This window comes from Poecilia mexicana, unplaced genomic scaffold (assembly GCF_051168715.1).
Source record: "Poecilia mexicana isolate PSO_F unplaced genomic scaffold, ASM5116871v1 scaffold_19, whole genome shotgun sequence".
Classification (NCBI taxonomy): Eukaryota; Metazoa; Chordata; class Actinopteri; order Cyprinodontiformes; family Poeciliidae; genus Poecilia; species Poecilia mexicana.
In genome coordinates, this window is record NW_028263388.1 from 2818056 (window position 1) to 2841175 (window position 23120).

The window sequence follows — 23120 nt, forward strand, 5'->3', positions numbered from 1 at the left end:
CAGCAAAATCCAAATGTCTTCGAAGGTCGCCTGTGTGTAATTTATTTTCAGTATAAATGTGTTCTTTGAAGGCCTCAGGGATATTTTGGAGAACATTACAGAATAAACAGTAACATGAAGATCAAGGAACAGACAAAGTTGCTTTTTAATTTCAAACCTTAAGCATCTCACAGAGCACTGGTCATCCAGCACGCCCGTCCACCTAAACTGACAGGGAAGCATCCTCCACAAAATATTCACATTTTGATTATTTTTATCCAAAGCACATTTTCCTAAACATAAAATAGTTTATCCAAATGGACCTGTCATTACCGGTGACAGGTCCCACCAAAGTCACAGTGCAAATGTTGACCATTCTGAGATTATTCAGGCCCTGGCACTGTTTCAGTCCCATGGTCAGTGATTTAGACACAGCCACCGCTCTGAGTGCTCCCAGCTGGTAGATGGGAACACATGGCAGGACATATGGCAGAATTTGGACCTCAAAGATTTGTTGATCCAGCGGCTCGGCCTTCTTGTTCCGACAAAGCACGACAAAGGTGGGGCCGTCGTGTCAATTAGCGCCTTGCCAAATAACTCAAAGCGGCAGCGGACGAAGCCCCCAGGGCCAAGGACAGCGCGACCCGCACACGCAGCGACTATCTGTTTCTCACAAACACACAATTACAGTAATAGGAAGTGACATAATCTGAGAGACAAAGAGCATTTTTACTCTCGGTGATGGATTCTCTCACCATGACGCTTAATGCGGCTGTCCATGGTCATAAGTTGCAATTCTGTCATAAATCACTGAGTTCGTCGACACTGAAACAAACACGTTCTCTGACTTTCTCTCTGTGTGCGTTGCGATTTTGAGATAAACATCTCGGTCATTGCAACTGTACCCTGTATCAAAGCCAGGGCAATATGTAAGAATTAAAAACGCAGCAGCATGGACTCATACCAAAAGCTAATAGGTTTTTCTGACCATGGCTCACCTCTACACCCATTGCTTTTGCGGAAGACTGAGTGCTGCAATAAATGCGGAGACAAGATTTATTAAAAAACTTCCTGCGATCAGCTCTTTGAACAATCTCACTCGAGAAGCCCTCCACCCTTCTTTTTCCTCCTTTTTTCTTTAAATTTGTGTTACTAGCCCATTAAAAGGAATTTAATTACAACCGTAACTCTGAAAGTGCTTTCAAACAAGCCTTTGAAGACGTTGGGAGCAGCCAAAATGTCCTCACTGTACAAAAATGTGCTTATTCACATGATGTAAAATTTAAGTTAGACCCTGCAAAAAACAGACGAACAAAAAGCACATGGATGTGGGCCTCACCGCAAACACATAAACACTCATAAACCTCCACCAACTAAGACACACACACATACACACACGCACAATCAAAAAGAGAGTTCAATAAACACACACATGTGCTTTCATCCTATAGGATTGTATATTTCTTTGATGTTGGGATTGCGGGACTTTAACGATGGGTCGAGTGGGGAGCTCTAGCAGCTTATTGTCTGCTTACAGCTCACATCACAAGACCATAAAGTCAGTTGTTGTTTGCCACATTTCCTCGTCTGCCCCAATTATGTCACCGCTCGCGCATACGTGTGCGTGCTAATTGGGATAAATGTCCAGCTTTGTAGTTCTGCTGGCGCTGCGGTCATGCGTCAATCACCAGCGCCCACTCCAGGTTTGCAGTGTTGTGTCAACAAATACCTTCTTAGTGGATAAGGCAATTTGGGCTTTTCAAAACATGTCAGCTGCAGTTGATGCTCTGTCAGCGCTGTCAAATAGGAGCTTACACACAAAACCTGGGAAACACAGAGTTCATTGTTGGGCGTCTCCATCCTTCAACAGAGCGCCTTTAATTTCAAATTTTATAGCAGGATAGAGTCGCACCCTCATCGGTGTAATACTAATAATATTTTTAAAATTTTACAGAAACATTTTCCAGCCCGAATTAGTTGATTTTTCTCCTCTTTCTGACTATCTTAATGTGCTACAATGCTCAGCTTCTGAGAAAATAAACAGAAGTAAAAGGCTCACAAGGGGGGAACCCTAAACATCGCTCTGCCCAGCGACTCTCTCCGGCTCATTCTGGGGCATCCCAAGGCTTTCAGCAGCAAAAACAGATAGAGTCACTTCACTGAGTGTCCTCCCGATGGGACCTCAAAGGGAAGGCATCAGGAAAGGCGTCCAAACTTAGCTGACCTGGTTTTGATCTGAAAAACCTGTGGTTCTACTCGGAGCTCACTTGCATGTGTTAGAACATAGATAAACCAGACATTTCACACCTTTTTCTTTGCGGTTCAGCTGCTTCTTTACCATGATGCCAGTTCCCACGTTGCAGCAGATAAACTGCAATGGTTGACACTGGCAGGAGTTCATCCTGTCATCAGTGGGTTGCTGGGTCGAGAACCCGCTCTTACACTTCGTCCAACCACACTTTCCACTTAACGCGTAGAGCAAAAAATAAAGTCTCATTCCAAAACCTAGTGACTTGGTTGAAAAACATTTCGAGAGCTTCTTTCTAACTACAAAACAGCATTTGGGCCAAGAATGATGACGCTGGTCTTACTTTGGTCATTTACAGGGAAGATGCCACACTGTTCAACACCCAGTTCTCTCCTCCTTCCCAACACCCTGGAGTTAGTTTTCTCTTGCAAAGCTAACTTAGTTTGAAGTGTGACAAATAAATAACTTCACCTTTTTTTTCTTCCAAATTTAGAGCTATGGCTCTCGCCTGCCACTCCACAGCTGCAACACACTAGTTATCCCCCAGAATGATCCGAATGGTTGAACAAGCGATGTGTTCAAACACAGTTCATGCATATAATATGTGCGTTTTCTCTATTATGCTTCATATATAATGTTAGCATTTGCTGTGATATGATTCAGTTTTTTTTGATTGCATGTATTAAATGTTCAGTGGTTTGTTATGGAGATCCAGGATCCTCTAATCTAGTCTCCCCTCCCCATGTTTTTTTTTTTTTTTCTGCATGACTTTTTTTTTTTGTTACACTGTGGTAACAAAACAAAAAAAAAAAAACTTTATTCTTTAGCTCATAGGGCAATGCTCACAATTACTGTGCTGCTGCACAGGTCAAGCATATTTTTGAACGAAAGTGGCCATATGCTTTATCGCATATTTTAACAGTGTGGTCAGATACCGAGCCGAGGCCGTACATGATGTGTGCCTGTGAAAACGGTGCATGCAGCCAGAACAGAGACTCCTTTGTTTGCATGTCTGGGGTCTTCTACAGCAAATGCAATGAGGTAGCAGTCTGACACAGCCAGAAGATTACATTACACATAACATCTCTGGGCTTTTAAAAAAGAGCAAACCGCTAATCAGAAACAGCCTTAAAGGGGCTGTTCGCTGTATGCTTGAATGCAGCCCATCCATTCAAACAAGATGGGCTGTTTTTTTTTTTTTTCTCCTTGCTTAAAATATTGCATGTTTTCTTTAGAAAACATCCATGCGAGCTGCGCATATGGAGCTGTGGGGCAGTTTGATGATGCTAATGTTGTTACATTTTGTTCATCTGTTAAGAGTTTCAAAATATAAGCAAATGTGTGGGATTTTTCTTTGACCAGCTTTGTTTGTATCGCCCACTCACAAAGCTACGAAGGGACAGTTTGTTGAAATAAAGATTATTAAATGCCTCATTTATCCCGATGGAATGGAAATAAGCACTACAGAATTGCAAATCTCTCTGACGGACTAGCTGCAGATTTGATTAGATTAATGGCGGGGGAGTGGGGGGGGTTATCGTTACCTCGAAATCACTTTTTAATCGGAATATACTTCCTTCTCAATCTAGATCAGCTAAAAAAGGATTAAAAAAAATACGCGCCAGGCTCATCATTCTTTACAGAATGCGAAACGTAAACACTTTCCTGATTGGAATTTGCGAACATTTATTCAGACTCAATAAGAAAGTGAAGAAACTGGCAGTGTGCTCATTATCAACCCGTCGCAGGGATAAATGTGAAATAAGGCAGACCGCCGTTTATATTTCTGCAGCGCGGTTATAGCTCCGTGAGAATGATTGGTGTTCCTCCAACCACGCCAACACAAATTCTAATTTTGTTTAATAGGCAATGAGTGCCCTTCATTGGCTTTCATATCAGGCTCGATTAGTTTGAGTGGTTGAGCAGACTTGTTCCTCGATGTATATTTCTGGATTTTTTTTTTTTTTGGCTGGCCTCTCCTTTCGCTCTGCAGTGTAATTAGTCCTCATGGACTCATGTGTCTTCATAGGTAAGCAACAGGCTTAGACAAGGAGAGAATATTTGGATTAAATGAAGCAACTTAGTGGTGGATGTTTAGGTAATAAGACAGACCACTAGATGTGCTAAAATGTGTCATTTTCTTGTTGCTCTTTGCAGGGTTTTGCAATTGTTCAGCTTTGTCACATTCTATTTTGTGTCACAATTGTATTCATGTCTTGTCTTTGGGTCATTTTAACGTGAGAATATCTTTTACTCTGACTGTATTTTGTTGTCCTGCTTAAAGATGAAACTTCTGCAGCCTATAACGGCTCTCCTTTCAGAACCCCCCCTTTATTCACCTGCTCTGCTCAGCTTCCCTAGTCCTGTTTCCCCCTATAGATAGTAGGCCAGAAACTGTGTTTTAGTCTCATTTGACCAGACCGCTCTGTTCTGTATGCTTGCCGTCTCCCCTACATGACTTCTTGTGGCTTTTTGTCAACAGCTTGTTTCGTTAATTTTTTTTTTTTTTTTTGTCTAGGCCAGATTTGTAAAGTGCAGAACTAGTTTTCATGCCAACAGATTTCATCTCCTGAGTTTTGGACGTCTGCAGCTCCTCAAGCGCTCGTCATGCTTTACGCCCTCATTTCCAGACGTATCAATTTAAAGTTAGTTTTGATAGTTTTACAGTTGTACTGTGTTTTGAGTTTTGACCGATGGATTGAACAGTTCTCTGAGAGAAATCCAAAGCTCGTGTTATTGGTTTCATGTCTGACTTCTGAAAGCAACCAGCTGCTCATTTTTCAGATTTTCTTGAGGAGTTTTTGAAATCTCATTTTTGTTCTATTTTACTCCACTTCGTTTAGTCTATCACAATAAACCGAGGTTTGTTTGTAGCATCCCTTAAATGAGACATTCCCTGACTTTTTTTTTTTTTTTTTTTTTTTTTTTGACAAATCAACATAAATTTTGAGGCGCTCATTAAAGGTGTTTTGACTTGATCGAAATTGGAAGCAGACTTGCAGTATCTTCTTAGCATTTCTTCCTCACAGATTTTTCCGAGGGAACATTTTGACATTTAAATCTACTTTCCTTTCTCCCACAGGGGTTGTTTTTAGAGATGCTTGTTTATACACAAGTCATCCCTTGAAGGAAGTCTTCAAGTAACCATAGACTAGCACAAAGCAAGCTATTTAAAAAACAAAACACTATTATTTCTTTGCTTCTTCCACTTAAAACTTTTCATCTTTAAGCACGCTCTGTTTGTGCTGTTACTGGTTAATTAACCAAGCAGGTAGTTATTGTATAAACTCAAGATCATTTATTTGTCTCAAATTGACTACAAACTGGTTAATTGTGTGTTCATTCCTCTGTGATTTGTTTATTCTTTATGTTTCTCTGAGTCGGAATTAAATCACACGAAATAAAAGATGGATTTTTCTTTTTAAAATAAGTAGAAACAGTAAGAAAGTTTAACAAAACGTTTACATTTAGTACTTTTAATAGACTTCAGAATGCAGCCTGATTCATATCAGATTGGCACTAGAATAAAAACATAATTGAATAGTTTTACTTTAAACCATAGAATTTGACAACTTAGTGCCTTAATAACTAAATAAAGCAAAGTGATTGTGTTTTCTCTTGATTATTGAGTTGTTGTTTCAAAAACATGCAAAAAAAGTGATACTCTTAGTAATAATTAAAGCCTTAAGTTTTAGCAGAATTTTCATTATTTCGGAATGTGGGATGCTTTAAAGCTTAAAGCATCAAGAATCATATAGAAAGTATAGCATATTGAACTAAATGTAGTTTAAAATGGGAATTTAACTACCTTAACTTTGACTTGAATCAAAGTAAACTTGAAGCAAGGTTTTTTAGATTTAATTCCTTACTCTGTATCGCACAGACAAAAGGTCGAGTGAAATGTGACACGGTCAACACGACAAAAACTGAAAGTTAAAACATTTTTCAGACATTCAGACACACTTTTGGTTCTCAGGACATTATGTGAGCCTGTATTTCTCCATTCACCTTCAGAAAGCATTTTTTTTATGCTTTCCCATTCTTTATATCGAACTGTACTGTTAAAAATAGAAGAAGCAGCACATCCATTTTATATTAACTATTTCAAGCACATTTGGCGAGAAAGGGATCCGAAACTGAGGCTTTCAGGATAATTACAACACAAACTGACCAAAGTGTGATGGTGGCAAGACAATATCGCTCGAATAGATTAAAGAAATCTTCCTCTAAATACTGAAGAAGAAATCAGTGACCAAACCCAAAGGACAAGTCTTAACTTCAGGACATTTTAGAAGATTTTCTTAGTTTTCCTTGACATTCAGGACAACTCGTGTCTCACATATAGGTTGTTTTTCCATTTTCGGTATGTGCTTCTTAGTCGGTGAATGAAGTACAAAATGGACAGATGGCTCCTTCAGTCACCTGCCAGTTACTCTTTTGATCCTCCCTTCTTCTTTCCACTATTGAAGGACAACTATCTCAGATGGCTCTGTCTAACAAACCATCTGGTATGTCACATTATGTAGCAGAAATATCTTGGCACTGAACCTCATTTAAAATTACAGACAACCATTTATATGTTTTCGTAAAACTTTGAACTATTTCTTTTTAATTTATAGCTAAACAAGTTAGTCTACTTGTTCCCCTACAAAAAATCTTTAGCAGATTTGCTGCAAATGAAGAATATATATATATTTTTTCTCTTTCAGGCAACATTAAACATGAGACAGGTGTTATTTGTCCTGTAGGACCATCCCACATTCACTCTTCTTTTTCCCTACTTTCATCATTTTCTATATCTCTCTCTCTGAGTCAGAAACACCTCAGTTCACCTCGGCACCCAGTGTAGGCGATGCTGATGTGAAAAAGCACCATTACTTAATAGTGAGTCACAGTGCACCATTATACCCCCACCAGCACAACTGCAGCATTCTCCTAACTACCCAACACTGGCTCTCCCCTCCAAACCCCTCCATACCTCAGTAAAAATCTTCTCTATGCTTGCGTTCTTGTGCTGCAAGAAAAAAATAAAATAAATCCTAGCGGAATGTTTGAGAAAATGGAAGAAAAGAAAAATTGAGGGTATGAAAACGCCAACACACATCTGATTGCTTCTTTGAGGCTCCACAGACCCGTCGGCAAGGTCGTCAGAATGAAGAGGAGATGCAACATATTCGTTGTGTTTGACTTTTTTTTTTTTTTTTTTTTTTTTTAAAGAATGTGTGCAAACTCAGTATCATAAAATCAGGCTGAACATTTTTTATTTATTTTTTTTTCCCCCAGCTCTTAAACCAGCAGTGGTGCATCGATATGTGAAAACTGAGCTGGAAGAACATCAAAGGAACACATGAGCAACATGAACACCAATACTAAAGGGTGGGAGGGGGGAGTATTGTGAGTTGTAGTCAGAACCAGTGGTAGACCTTTTTTTTTTTTTTTTTTTTAGGTCAGTCCATGTCAGCCAATAAGTCCAATTATCATGGGTCTCTGAAGTGCAACAAGCGGTGAACTCCAGCGTGCATTTGTAGAGCTGCTGAAATAAATACTGCGCTCAGAGAGGGAAGATTTTGTAGAAATTATGTAGACATTCACTCCAAACTGAATGTGATTAGGTAGCACAGAAGACAGCGTGGTAATCTGTGATTACATAAGAGGTCAACACTTCCCTTGTTCTTTAAGTCTGAGCACACTCATAGTCTGCCTTGCAAAAATGTTGATCCTACATTTTCAAATTTTGTCACAAACTCCAAATTCCTCTATTGGGATTTTATTTTGTGACATTTAATGGAAGAAAAATGCTAAATGTTTTGTGTGTATACTCGCATTTCTGCATTCAAATATATTTATATAGAAAAAAGGGTGAAAAGTCAGCTCTTTGTCATCAATACCTCGTAGAATCAGGATTTGCTGCAATTGCGGTGGCAAGTGTTTTGAAGCGTTTTGTTTCACATCTACAGTCGTCTTTTCCCAATCTTTGTTTTTTTTTTTTCAAAATTTCTCCCACTCAGTCAGATCGGATGAAGTTCTGCGGGTTCTCCCCGGGTTCTTCCTCAAATACAGAACGGCACCGCCTCCCAAAAACCAGCAGCAGAAATGCGTTCAGTGATTCATGCACTTTTAGAACTTGAAACCTTGGCTCTATTTTGGTCCTGGTCTTTCTCTCTCTCTCTCCCTCTCTCTGTGTGTACATGCAGCACGATGCACCGAGGGATTTAGTGGGACTAAGTAGTTTGATATTTCTATTGGTTTTTTTGCATATATTTTCTCTCGCTCTTTCCCTCTCTCCCAGTGATCTTTCTCATCATGTGGAGACCAAGGTCATGCCTGATTGAAATATAATAGAAGTGCAGACATCTGGCCTAATACTGTGGGAAGTTAAATCTATTTTAATGGCCCCTGCCGCAGTGGATTCTCTCTGATGCACTCTTGCGCTTCACTGACAGTAAATCACAATGTTCTCTTATTGCCCTGACTGGAATGAGGGCATAGAGAAAGAACAATGAGGGATCCACATCATTTGTTTTCACCCCCCCCCCCACTCTTTCCCTCACTGCTCCGCCTCCCATCAGCCCCCACTCCTCTCCGTTTGCGACTCATAAAGCAAGGAGCTTAAAGAGAGTGACATCATGAAAATAAAAATAAAGGGGATTATAGGCAAGCTATTGTGCCATATGTGATTACCGGGGCTTCCATGTTCCCTCGGGGGTGGATGGGTGACTATGAGACAACATGTTTTCTTTATTCATTCAATTCTCACTAATGAATAAGAATAAGAAATAAGACTAAGAGCACAGTGTTACACCCTTTGCTTGGAAAAAATGAAAGAAAAAGAAATTAAGTACTGGACTAGAACTGAAGAATCTTCTATTTTCTCCAATGTAAAAGATTTGAGAGTTATATATATATATATATATATATATATATATATATATTTTTTTTAAACTCCTTATCTTTAATCTATAACTGAGTTAAACCGCACTGACATAAACCTGGCCCCCTTTCACGCCTTTTCAAAGCACTTCCTTTGCAGCCGTGCTTTTAGAGTTCACGTCCAATCCAGCGCAGGTCCACCCACATCTGCAATGGAGAGTCAGGTCCTTTTTACCCGCCTAAATGAGATCTATTCTGATGTGACATTTGAGAGAATTACCAGCGCATGGGGGAGCAGGGAATAGGTTAGCTCATTCCTCTTCTATTGGCCAAAGCCCGGCACAGTCTACCTGTCCTTTACTGATGGACGTTACCTATGACCCTGGCTTGCTATTGGACGTGCTGAAATGCCCCCACCCCTCTGCACACACTTCACTTATCCCAGTTCTGTCTTTCTGTCAGCCGGCCTCGTCCGTTCTGCCGTTTCGTTCTCCCTCTATTGTGCCAAACCGTCGGCCTTTCTTGATACATCATCCAAATCGAATTCCCTGTCATTTCGAAGCCAGGTCAGGTAGCCTCTGTGGAACCAGCAGCTCATCGCTGTAATGGTCAGTTGTTTGGCGCGCCTCGGCTGAGGCACCTATTGATGATGGGTTTGATTTCTGCCCTTTCTCTCCCCCGCGAGGCTTCTCTTTGAAGGTGAATTTTGAAATTCTCCATGAGATGCTTAAAAGAGTTACAGTCACCATCCATCCGTCTATCCGGAGCGAGCAGAGTGGACACGAAAACCTTTATGTATGCATGACCAGCTGTTGTTTGTTGCTCTGTCGTTTTTTTTTTAAAAGAAGCATATGGCAGAATGACTTTCTATAGGACACTGTCAACTCATTCAAAGTTATAGATTTTCTTGAAACAATGGAGGGAGATTGGAGATTTTAGAAAGAGGAGATTGTGTGCATCACTTTTTATCTTCCTAATTCGTCGTCAGACACATCATTGTTCCCTGATGAGCTGTCTGCTGCTAAACACCTGATGGGCCTCAAATGGCTCCATTGGAAAGCTAATTGTTTCATCTCATTTGCTCAGTCATTAATAACATGAAACACAGAATGATGTTAAGCTAATATGTGTTTCCACAGAGCCTAAATAGCGTGTATACCTTGAGACAACTGTTCTATATTTTGTTGCACAGACTTTTAGTTACAAATTCATTTGCCAATGGGGCAACGAAGCTTTAATGCTTCATCACAGAATAACTCAGCGGTTCTCTGTGTGTGTGGATCTGGATAAAGCTTGTGACTGATTTTGTGCAGTGTTGCTATTGGCATGCTTTGTGTAGGGGTACCTGGACTTTGTGCAAACAAAACAAGAGTTGTGTCAACGCCCTCGACACAAAGTCAAGCTCCTTCCCAGAGCAAATTGAGCTCCTCTTGTCACCAAAGAACATGATGAAGACACAGTGTCTTGTTTGGGTTACGTTGGAGTGTCGTCTTTGTTTTTTGCACATCATGTGGTTCTGTTGGTGTCGTCAGGTCATGGTCTTCAACAAGCATTCAGCAACTCAGGGTTCAGCGTTTGCTCAAGTGAGGCTAGATCGGGTGGGGAGATGGACAGACAAACGCGAAGACGTCTATGCACGAACCACAAAGAGTAGAATCAGAATTGACGTGAGAAACAATGCATTTCCCTGAATAGTTGGATGAGTGGATGGGTGGAGAGACCGATGTGTTTAGGGTGTTTTCTTAAAACACGTCCTGAGATGTGACTCAAATTTACTTAGTCGTTGTGAGTTAACCTGTCAGCAGCTAAACCCATGACATACTCACCTGGGTTTTGTCAAATAATTTCCATTTCATTTCATTTCCATTCATTGCTTTAAATGCATATATAAGGTTCTAAACTTGAGAAAAGCAGTAGAAAATTCTCTTACAATTTTGGTTTCATTATTTCGACATTTTTCAAATAAAAGTATATTTTATTGACTTAAAAAAAAGAAGGGGTTTCATTCTGAGTTGCTGGTAGATTGTTAAACAAAAAGGTTATGTGTCTTGGTAAACAACTGGTTTCCTCTGTGCATGACATTAATTGTATTGGCTTTAATATAACATAGGATTGAGATCCTGAATTGGCAAACGCCTAATATTAAAACCCAGAGCAAAACACCTTGTTTTGGACGTCACAATCCCAATGAATTAATCAATGAGCCAAATAAATAAATAAATGATCTCTCTTCTCAAATTGTGTGTTGAAATGGCTTTTGTCTCGCCTGTCCTCCTGTAGCAATTGAACTCCAAACAAGAAAATTAGATACAGATTGACAGACACGTTGAGTGGAATCTGTTGCTGCTAGAAGAGCGCTCAGACGGACGACATGGAGGAAAAGGTCTGAGGACACGTTCTTGCGAACAGAACAGCTATTTGCATTGTGGGATGGTAAAAATAATTTTCGCATGCTGCTGCGTCTGAAAGTTAGGTCATATGCGGTCACAGTAAAAGCCGTGAGGCCTGCGTTTCAATAAAAGCAACCCGTGTTCATGTCGGGTTACACAATTTTCAAGCTCAAGTGCAAGTATAGATCTAAATACAGAAACAAACCTTATTCGCCTGCAGTCTGAGAGGGGTCTGAAGTATGTTGATGCTCAAAATTAACCCCAGCAAGTGTTTGAGGTTGTGCTGTGAAGAGTCTTTGTAGAGGTCATGGTGGTGGATCAGCTTCAGTCACAGTAGCTTTAGTTGGAACTGGATGAAAAAGGTTTTTACTTTGCACAATGTTCGGCTTCTCCCCTCTGCAAATATGGGTTGCAGTTCGCCCTGGTGTTTTTTTTGTTTGTTTGTTTTTTTGTGTGTGTGTTTGTTGTGTTTTTTGTTTTTTACATTCTTTCATTATTTTTAAGGCATCCTCAGTTTTTACACTGGTGAATATCATAGAATTGACTGTTTATCCTCTGTGTTTGATGAATTTCACCTTGAATGAAGGTTGGTTCTTCTAAAGCAGTGAAAACTCATGCAATTCCAGCCTTTACTTTCATTACAGACATTTTTTTAATATTTCTAAATACTTACTTAATACTTAAATAGAACATGAGAAGTGGGGTTTCTTTTTTGTCCACCTAATTTAAAGATTAGGTATCAGTGTTTTCTTTTCTTTTTGTAGAAACAAGGATCACTTGAAATACGATGACATGCCTCAGATCAACATCTTTAAACCAGCTATAAGAACATGTTGTTTTGATCTACAGTCAAGGCTCGGCCCTGTTAGGTTAATGTCAAAGAAAGAAAATTAGAGAAGTCTGCAGAGTCCTCGAAGGTCCTTGTGCACGAAAAATGACAGATTTGCTTAAGTTTCACCTCAACGGAGGGGGGGTTGAAGGTCACGGCGAGGGAAGGCTGAATCAACATTTGGTGTTTCTTTTTGACCCGCTTTCTTTTATCTCCTCTTTTCCATGTCCTGGAAGACAGTATATTTATGAATTATTTATCCATGTTGGAAAATGTTAAACTTGTGATGTCCTTGTCCTGCGTCTTATCTCCAAGGGCATCATAAAAAGCTGCAAAGGGGGGAAAAAATACATGAAAGTAACAGACGGTATGGTCATAAAATAGCCTCCCACAGCATTTAATTCCTACTACATGCAAATGTAGTCGGAGAAAAGACCTCTCTCTCTCTCTCTCTCTCTTTATGTGATGTGTTTAACTCTCGTTGCACGTCTTCTCTATCAACTTCATCATTTCAGTAGAGATGTGGAGATAAAAGTGATGTAAACATACCTGTTTAAGCAGATTTGAGACACACTTAAACATGAGGTAAAATCCCATAGATGTAAATGTATGCACATAAATAGCAGACAAACTTGCTTTAATCTTCTACATCATTAGCACTCTTCAGGTACTTCATTCGTTTTGGTAGCTACAGTGTTTTTGATGGAGTGCATGGAGGTAATAAAAATTGTCTCAGACAACCATAAGACGTCCACAACTTGTGTAAAATTGTGTTTAGTTGTGCAGTATTTCATGCTGCTCTCTATATCCGTTGAGGACGATTTTGGTCCAACGAGGAAATTATGACCGCCAAAAAAGCCAAAAGTAGCCACACAACACTTTAAGCGCTTTTTTTTTTTTTTTTTAATAAAATTTCCATGAGTCTCTTTGAAAGTACTGATGTGATGAGGGGGCCAGAGCTCAGCCCACTCCTGTGACACCCCTGCCTTACCAAGTGAGGTTTTCACAGCCCTGCATCAACTGATTTCTATAGCGGCAAGCCATTCTTTGTGGGTCAGTGGAGTGATGTAATTATGGCGTGTAGTTCACCTGACCAGCCAGCTCACGATGCACAAGTGTAAAAACTATTCGGAAATCCAATAAGATTGCTGCCTTATTATTTTGAAAAAAATTTTAAAAATGGGTCCTGGGAGACTTACAGCATGGATTTTATGTGCAGTGAAGATATCAATGCTGTGCAACAACCACCATATGCAGAATATAGATCAAAAACTGAGGCTAATATTCATACACTCACACCAAATAATGTCAGATAATATTAATAAATGGAAATAGTTTAGACAAAACATTGGGAATTGGTCCTAAAATATCTGTGTAAACTTTGGCCTGCTTGTTACCATTCCAATTAGTACATTCTGCTCTATTTAGTTTACTTTAAAGTTGGACATTTATTCTGATAATCTCACACCCAAATTAACAGCGCTCTTGTTTTAATTTAAGTATTCATTAAGAAAAGCCTCTTGGGCATTTCAGCGGTGGTGAATATCTCCACATCAGAATTCAGTGGGCCGAAAAAAAAAAAGTTCTTTTCACAAATGAAATTCGATGGTAGTTATCCTCAATCGGTCAAATCCACATGTATGATCTCCGATTTATATAGCAAAGTGCCATAGTGACAGGATTATGAGCGCTTCTGTCTGCTTAAATATGCAGGTGTTGCTGGCCACACACACCTATAACTAATCTTTGAACGATCTGACCTGCTGGATGACCAGTGAATGCAGGATCCTAAACTGTTTAATACATTCAAGCATATCGGCATGTCGTTTTTGTTAACAATAACAACCGACAACAGCAACAAATACATCCTAAATGTCAAAGAAATGCACAAATCTCTTATAATGGGACAAAAAGAAAAAAAAAATGTTGCAGACAATATTTCCAAACTAGCTCTGAGCAATAACAGTTATGGGAAGAGAAAATAGCACATCACCCCGTGATAGTAAACATACTCCTCTTTTATTATGATGATTATTTTCTCCCTAATGATAGTGCACATTATGAGACTTTTCATCCTGTCTTCAAGCACCGGTTCTACTGGTGAGCACATTGCAGCTAGGGCTCTTTTTTTTTTTTTCTTTTGCGGCGTTTCTTGCCATTTGTTTGCTAAAAGTATTTGTTTTCAAGATGAATTGCTGCGCTGGCAGGCGAGATGACAGCCTACATGAAGATGATATTGAATTGATTTCTGAAATGTTGCAGAACGGACTAGTTGATGTGTACCACGAGACATGAATAATAAAAATTCTATTAAAAAGCTCTTGAATGGCTGACACTGGAATATTATTTGTGATGATTAATTTTCTTCAGTCATTATAAAAGGGAGTTGGCATCAGATTGCCTCTGACAAAATTGCTTTTCACTCCCTGGTGAATACCCTCAGTGTGCTTTTTGAGAGCCTGAAACCATATTTCTCTGTGCAACATTATGTCAAGATAGGCCCTGGAAAAGACACTGCTCGTGTATCACCTTATTAGCACCATAAAATGTTCTCCTGCTTCAACAGCTGGATACTCTGAATTTATTCCATAATGAGAAGTGGGAGATTTGTACAGTCCAGGTTTTCTGTTTATATAAATAAAATTGCCACAGTAATTATGGGATTATAAAATAACAACTAAGTGACTCTCTGTGGTGTGTTTTTCCACGTAATGAATTTGATTCACTGTTTATTTTTTTCTTTCTTTCTTTTTTTTTAAGGCGTGCAGGGCTGACAGTTTGTTGCTTCAAAGCTGTCAAGATTTCTGAAGCAAATTATTCCGTATAGCAGCTGTTGTTGTCTAACTAATTAATTTGCTCCGTACGATTGTACCGAACGAATTCTTTACACTTTTCCAAGTGCGACAATTTGCATTTCTAATTATTTTTTATTTGCAGCACGAAACACTCCTAACTAAACTGCTGCAGCTCTGTGTCTGCAAAGGCTGCAAACTGGAGTGTAAACAACACAAGTAAACAGGTGCATTCAGAAGCTAATTAGAGAGTTTTCTTATTTTAGTCTGGAACTCGTTTGGTAAGATGTTTCACAAAAGTTAGTTTTTTTTTTTTATTAACTTTGTTTATTCCTTGGAGATGAAAGAACACAAACAATCTTCCTTATGTTTTCCACATGTGACACTTTAAATAAAGAAGAAACGCATTTTAAAATATAATCCGGTTTTAATTTGTATCCGACGCAGTTCTCTACGTTCTGTTTTGTCAGCAATTATGAAACTGCGGCTGAGCAAATTGGAGATATTGCGACCAATTTCCAATTCAGATTTCAGCCAAATGTAATTTCTCTTTAAGCCCTGTGAACAGCAGCAACACGCACTTCTTCTCATTTCTGGGTGAATTGAAAATTCTACTATGAGTAGAATATTTCAGAAAGCCATGATTTTTCAATGAAATAGCCTGAAATCTCTTGTACCATTCAGAGATGGAGCGCTACAGCTCTCTGTGTCACTGAAAATCCATTGAGTACAGTAAATTTCTCCACTTAATGTAACCGTGTTCAAATAAATCACATTATATTTAATTTATTCCTTATCAAAATAGACTGCAGCTCACACTTTTGTTGCAAAGACAAAATGTAGCGGCGCCCCATATCACAGGATAATAAATGGTCTCCGACAAAACATCTTTAAAACAAAAAGGGAAAAAAACAGACTTTCTTTTATGTGCAGATTTTTAAGTTATTTATTCTTTCAGTAGCCTCTAGAAATATTTCTACGATTGGTCATTAATTTTTCTTAGCAGGCCCAGAAGTGATGTCAAACTGCATGTGTAAAACAGAGAGAAGCTGGTCCTACACAGCTCTGCAATAAAACAGGAATAATATTTCAAAACAAAGACCCCATCTCTCACTTAGAAACCATTTCCACACCAGCGTTTTTGTCGCTCTTGCATCAGAAATAGATTGAATTTTTCCGTTTTCAACCATCTGATCGGGTAATCACCCAATTCCGGGTTTTCAGCGCATCCCTGCGTAAAATAGTCTGTTTGAGTGATCAAATTATGTTCCTTCTGCTCCTGTTCATCTATATATTGTGCTCAAAAATGCCTTGGTTGCGAACCTGACAATAAAAGAACCGGTACGGGTTTCTCTGAGTTCACTCCCCGCTGTTTTATCTCGTTTCAGAGCTACTCCAGTCAGGGCAGAGGCAGCGGCGGCGGCGGCGGTGGAGGAGGAGGAGGAGGAGGGGGTGGAGGAGGGGGCACAGGGGACGAAGACTACGAGATTCCCCCCATCACGCCTCCAAACCACGTCGACCCTTCTCTACTTCACCTCACAGAGCACGAGTCGGGCTACCCCTTCCACTCTCTGCCTCACAACGGCTTGCTCAACACCTACTCCTATCCCGAGCTGCCTGCCCTCATGATGTCCAACATGCTGGGTCAGGACACTCACCTCCTCTCTGGGCCTATGCACTCGGTGAGTTGTGTTTTCTCCACCCCCCATGCCTCATTTTAGCTGTGGGCCTTTACGCGAGTCAAGAACTGTGCTTCAGTTTAGAATCAGACTTTACGATCAGGGCATTGGAAGTCAGCCAGCCAGTCGGAAACACTGGCATGTTCCGGAAAGTTTGGTCTGTTTGCAAGTCTTGAAGAGATTTAAACAGAAAATTACAAAATCTCCTGCGTTTTATTCGGCACTTGTAAACGACGGTACAAAAAAAAAAAAAAAAAAGTACCTGTCAGAGAGTCAAAGTGTTCAGTTGAAGGCCAAAGAAGAAGATTAGACAAACTCTGTAAACGGCACCCTGCTAATCACAGAGAGAGACCCGCTTCCTCCTTGGAACGCCGACCTTGACGGCGGAGTTTCTCTAATTCATACCCAGAAAAAAAAAAAAAATCTCCAGAAAAACAGGAGAAGCAACACTCCGCTCTACATATTTCATCGGGATAGCTGGGTAGCGGGTTTCGAACCAAACATTCTTGATGAGAATGCGGGATATCCCACGTCAGCTGCTTTTTCTTTTCAAAGGGATTCAGAGTGTATACTCGCCACCCGCCTCACCGCCAGCGCCGCCGCCGCCGACACCAGCCCTACCAGAGCAGCGACTATCTTTTATGTTAAACATGCCTCTGACCGAACATGTAAACACCTCTGGCGAACACGTTCAAAAGCTTTAATCATGGAATCGAACCGGATGAATTATAGATGGCCCCCGTGGTGAATTATTCAGCGTTATATACTTTCATCTGACATAAATATTACTTATTTCTCTCTCCCCTCCGTAATGAATATTTATGCTTTAATGTGAGCATCCCTGGCATTTATCCTCTGTTAATCAGATCTTATGTGATTTTCAGAATCAAACTGCATAAATTGTAAACTCTTCTTCTGTTCTCTCTCTCTCTCTTACTTCTTACTGTGGGTGGTGGTGAAGGATTAGGCCATTGACTACTGTATAAATTAAATCCGCAGGTCACGCGAGTATGTATATAGTGGGTTTTAAAATCAATGAAAGGTTAAATTGATAAAAAAAAAAAAAACAGTGCATGTGTAGATGCATCCACCATTGCAGCTTTAACCTCATGTCTGGGGTTATTGTTCTTCACCACACTTTTGAGCCTGGATCATTTTGTTAACCAGGATTTTATTTTTATTTTTTTTAAATAGCTTTACTTATTAACTCTGACCAGCTTCCCTATCCCCGATGAAGATAGTCATCACCGCAGAATGATGCTGCCACCACCACAGGTGTCACAGTGAGGATGTGGTGTTCATGGTAGTTCAGTTTTTTTTTTTTTTTTTTTTTTGCCATATTTAATGTTGTGATTGAAGCCAGAAAAGTTTCGGTCGATTTCTAATGGCATTTTTTTGACGCACCGGATTTCATTTGGGGGTATCCAAGTAAAATAGGCTCAACACAAATACTTGTCGGTATTTTTGAAAAACAAACAAACAAATAAAAGAAGACCATGCATCCTTCTTCAGCTTCAATTTGGTCTTACGTAATTTCAGATAATGCCTAACAACGCGCCCCGTTTTGGTAAATAACTCTTTGAAGGCAAACACGGAGGGAGCAGCCGCTTCCTAAACAGCTTTTGTTTCACCTTTGCAATTATTTATTTCCAAATAGCCCTTCAGGGTAATGCTCCATTTTCTTATTTCACACCCCCTTTTCTCATAAATGAACCGTCATTGCCATAAATCACTGCACAAACAGAGACTTGCACACACTGAGAAAGGTCCAGAGATTTATGTAACACATTCATGTTTCCCACTTCCACATTTTAGTACTACTCTTGCAGAGGCTGGCTAATAATAGCTGCTATTAATATTTCCTGTTGCCTAGCAACCACGGCAAGTAATAGCTTACTCTGGAAAAATAGATGACCGATAAGGAAGAAGGAGGGGCTGCGGAGGGCGGTGGGGGGTTCGATTCATTTATTATCTCCCGGGACAAGAGGAGCTTATTTCTGAGGCTGAGGAATTGGAAACTGGGCTGTGTATTGAGAAATATTTTAAGGCAATTGGAGATGACGTTATTTTCATTTTGCTTCCATTAGGGATGTTTCATTTGATGTTTCCCCAGCAAAGTCAATTAACCTTAATTTCGTACTGATAAAGGCATAATAAGGAAGATTGAATTTATGTATGCTGCATGCTTAAAGAATAATGAGTGGGGGATGGAAATAGGCTCTCAATGAAACCGGAGGTCAGAAACGAAGCAGAAAAAAAGCCCCTCTCCTCTCTTGGTATTGACTAAAGCGTACAATAACCTCAGAAAATTGGAGGAGATAGCTGGAAAACCTGAGCCCTAATCATTCAGCAGATTTCTTTTTCTGATGCAAAAAAAAAAAGAAAAAAAAAAGAAGACTGAAAATAAAGCAGCGTTACCTTAAGGATACACGTCTCTTCAATAGCAGCTATCCTTCAGCACACATTTAAAAGCCTCCTACAAGTACAAGCTCAGCTGGAGCAACAGATACGCTTCATCTCATGGGATGTTGTTGCTGGTTTTTGTACAACATTTAGCCTGAGGCTAAAGCTCTGTAAACTTCACCCTGCTTTGGGATTCTCTTTTTCAGCATGCATCGATCCCACAGCAAACAGAGTTAAATCATTACAGAATTGAGAGCAGTGGATTGACTATCATGCTGCATGGACATATATATATATATTTGTGTGTGTATGCATGCGTGTGTGTGTGTGTTTGCCGTTGTAGCTTTTAATGTTTCTGCTGGCTTAGAAGTGACAAAATGACAAGATCTAGAGGAAGGAGATGTATATTATTTGGTGTTAGTCAAATGTTCTGGTTTTTTTTTAATGAAATTTATGACTCCACAAAGAGGGAAAATGTTGGCCTATTACAAATGCAACATGGAGAAACAGGTGCATCCCAATAAATTACAAAATTACTAGCAGAAGTTAATTTATTTCTGTGATAAAAATCAAAAAACAAATTATGTATAGATAGATTTTTTAAGCATTTTTTTTCTGTTAACTCTGGCATTCGTTCACAGAGCGATATGTCCAAACTAATAAATAGTTGAGTGGAAGGAAAGCAAATAGAGGCCTCTTCTCAGATGAACGTAAATTTAGCAGTTTATGTGGAAATGAAGACTCCTGACAGGAGGAAGAGTGGAGCTGGTACAGAAAGATGCTTCAGGTCCAGTGTGAGGTTTCCACAGTAAGTGAGGATTTAGGAAGTCGATGCATCTGATGGTGCTGGTCTGTGCTTTATCAAGTCTAAAATTAGCACAGCAATTTATCAGGAAATGTTGGAGCACTTCATGCCTCCCTTTGCTGTGGAGCTGCATGGAGATGTTAAACCCCAAAGCCTCCATGCAACTCCGCACTGATGCAGCAATGCATGCAAAATGAGTTAAAGCTGGAAGCATAATCATTACAAAATGCCTGAAGTATGTCACCCCCTACTTATTAAATGCATCTATTTTTTTTTACCGTTTAAGTTTAATTGCAGAAATAGATTCACACTTCGATTAAGTCCTAATTACTTAAGAAGCACCTGTGTTTGTATGCGCGTTCATTTCTTTCCATGTGATCCTCTTTGCGTCGTTTTCTTTATAATTCTCGCTGCCAGTTTTGAGCTTTTCAACAGCTTCAAATTGCAGGAGTGCAGCAAGGTGGAGCCTCGGTGCTGGCATTTTAGATTATAGAGCTGTCTGTCAGAGACGCTTCTGCATTCTCCCAAATGCTGACCTGTTCTGTCAGCCTCTCTGAACCGAAGCAGAAAGAGCCAAGTCCTGTATGACTGGCTGCTGTGAAATGTAGCAGCCTGTTGTGCGAGTACTCGCTGCCAAGGGAGAATTCCCGTCTCGCCCGCAGCCTTCAGTGTTTCTGTCATCTTCGGTGCCGGGGTAAAAGGTGTCACCCAGGGGTCTCATGTTCAACAAGTCTCCCTGTCGTTCAGGTTCGCGCAGCGGTGCATGCGGAGGAGGAGCTTCCAGGGAAAAAAAAACAAAAAACGTAGAAATAAATATCAGAGAGCCCTCGCCAGTTGGCACTAATAAGATTTTGAGGAGCTGTTAGCCCAAATGTGGAACCGTGAGGAGTGCCAGTGTGTTAAATATTGAACCAGTGGACCAGCCCCTTCCTCGTTACGATCATAATGAGGCTGGTTGGAGTTGGAAGGGGGAGAAAAACCCCTGCTGCCTAAAAAGCGGCTGTCAGTTTTTATAAGTATATGGTGTAAATTAACTCGGATGACTCCTGGTGGGGATTTTGTTTTGAAATATTTGGTTCTAAATGGATATTCTTGGCAGGGTGATGTCTGTCTGGCATCACCTTCCTAAGAGATTCTTAACATCCTGCTGTGTTTAAAAAATGCAATAACAATTTCAGCCAATTCTGGGACATGTAATGCAAGCAATAAACGTAACTGGTTTGGATATTGGTTTGGTGCTTCAGTTTGTGATTTTTATAAATAAGGTTAAGTCGGTCTCAAAGTTCTTGTCGGTGTCTATATTTTAGGCTGTTTTTTGTAAAAGTAAGAAAAGGAAGTTGTTCTTGCGAGTCGCCGTGTAGTTGTAGAAACAATTGTGTGAAGAGAATCTACTAAGATTTCTTGTTGCTGAAATATCTGACGAAAAGTCTCCGATTTCAGCTTCAACCCCGTTGGTAACTGCTTGATCTTACGTTGTATTTGCACAATTTGTGCTGCATGTTGTGCTTATTATGCCTGATGATCTCTGATTGCTTATCCAACTGATCAAATTTCTACTTCATATACTTCAAAAAGGTTATTAAGTAAGGATTTTTTTAAATAGAAACATATATTTGCAGTGTAACATATGAAATGATAATTGTTCCAGTTTTCCTATGGTTTGTGGATTACTAAATGTTGTTATTCTTCTTCTTTCTGAGGCATAATTGAAAGAGCAATCTTTTTCCACTGCAGGCTTTAGACAGATCCCATATGACCTGTTTGCTCTGCTGCCTCTCGCTCACATCTCCGCGACGTTCCTAGATAAATCATGTTTTGTAAGAGCAGAAATATTTTCTGTCATGACTTTTCCTTTCACAAAAAAGACAGATGCCCTTCAGTGTCACATTCCGCAGCGGAGGTGAACAATGTGTCTTGTAGCTGTCAAAATAAATGACAGCGAGATAATTGGTGGGGCTCTCCTGTTTCATTTATACTCCAAACAAATGGGCTCCCAAAGAGAATTGCTCTTTCAAAATAGCAAGGCTTTGTTTTGTTGTTCCTTATTATTCGCGCTGCAGAATGAAGTAATGAAGACGAGCATTAACGGACTGAGCATTAAAAAACAAGCGCACATTTACTGCGAATCATGAATATTCATGACTCTATATCAAATAACCTTAGGCAACTGTTACAACTAATGAATATTTAAGCCAGCGTGGTTGCAAAGATTCAAATGCTGCATTATGTCTGACTTTCTGGGATCATCGTGTATAAGTGTAAACAATTAGGACTTGACATAAACAGATTTTAATACATATCTGGAGAACAACTTCCGCGGTTGTCACATTAGCTACGGGCTATTGGCGCATCAATATGAAAAACAGAAGGACCAACAGTGTGAAAAGAAAAAAAAAACTGTTAATAACCCATAGAAGTGCTTAAATGATTAGTGGAACAATGGTGTAGTCAAAACATTGTTTGTCAGCAGTCATATTTCACTGAAATTCAATTTAGTCTTCATTGTAAACCATTGTATGTTTCTCAGAATTGTAAATTAGCTACTTCTCAGGTTTGAACTGTGTTTTCGGAGGAAAATCCATAGTGAATTGGAGAGATATTGGAAGAATTGTTAACTAAAATATATTGTTAACATTTTCATACAATTCCTTTATAAAACCCAGAGCTTCTGCACACGTTAAAGCCCCTCACTGGCCACCATGAGAGGGCCTCGGCTGCTTCCTTCAGAGGGCTCGACGTCGGTGTCTCGTCCTCTTCGTCTCCACCGCAACGCTAATTAGGCCCACCACAAAGCCAGCCTGTGGGGATAATGTCCCATTATTAGAGTCATTTGTTTCAATTAGCCGCTCTGTGATTCTACAATAGCAGTACGCAGCCCAGTGCAAAGAAGCCATTACTCTCATCCAAGGAACCCAACGAGGCCTGGGCCAAGAAAGTCACAGATACCTGCTTCTGCCAGCATTCTTTATCTTTTTTTTATTTTATTTTTTGGCTGGCATGTTCCCCCCCGTCGGACTCATTGATAAATAGGTTGGAAAATGAAAGTGGAAAAAACTTTATAAATTTATTTCCGAATGCTTCTAAACACTAGCTACGTGGCAGTTTAAAAAGAAAAAAAAAAAGAA

The 23120-nt window shown here is 39.8% G+C and overlaps 1 protein-coding gene across 2 annotated transcripts in view; it reads left to right on the forward strand.

Annotated features, from left to right (window-relative positions):
• The window catches only part of LOC106921695 (TOX high mobility group box family member 2-like), a 103998-nt gene that overhangs the window by 56404 nt on the left and 24474 nt on the right, over positions 1-23120 (forward strand). For both annotated transcript variants that reach the window (XM_014993534.2, XM_014993536.2), the window contains one exon: positions 16497-16790. In XM_014993534.2, coding sequence (XP_014849020.2) covers positions 16497-16790 — 294 coding nt within the window. The remainder of the gene's footprint in view (positions 1-16496; positions 16791-23120) is intronic.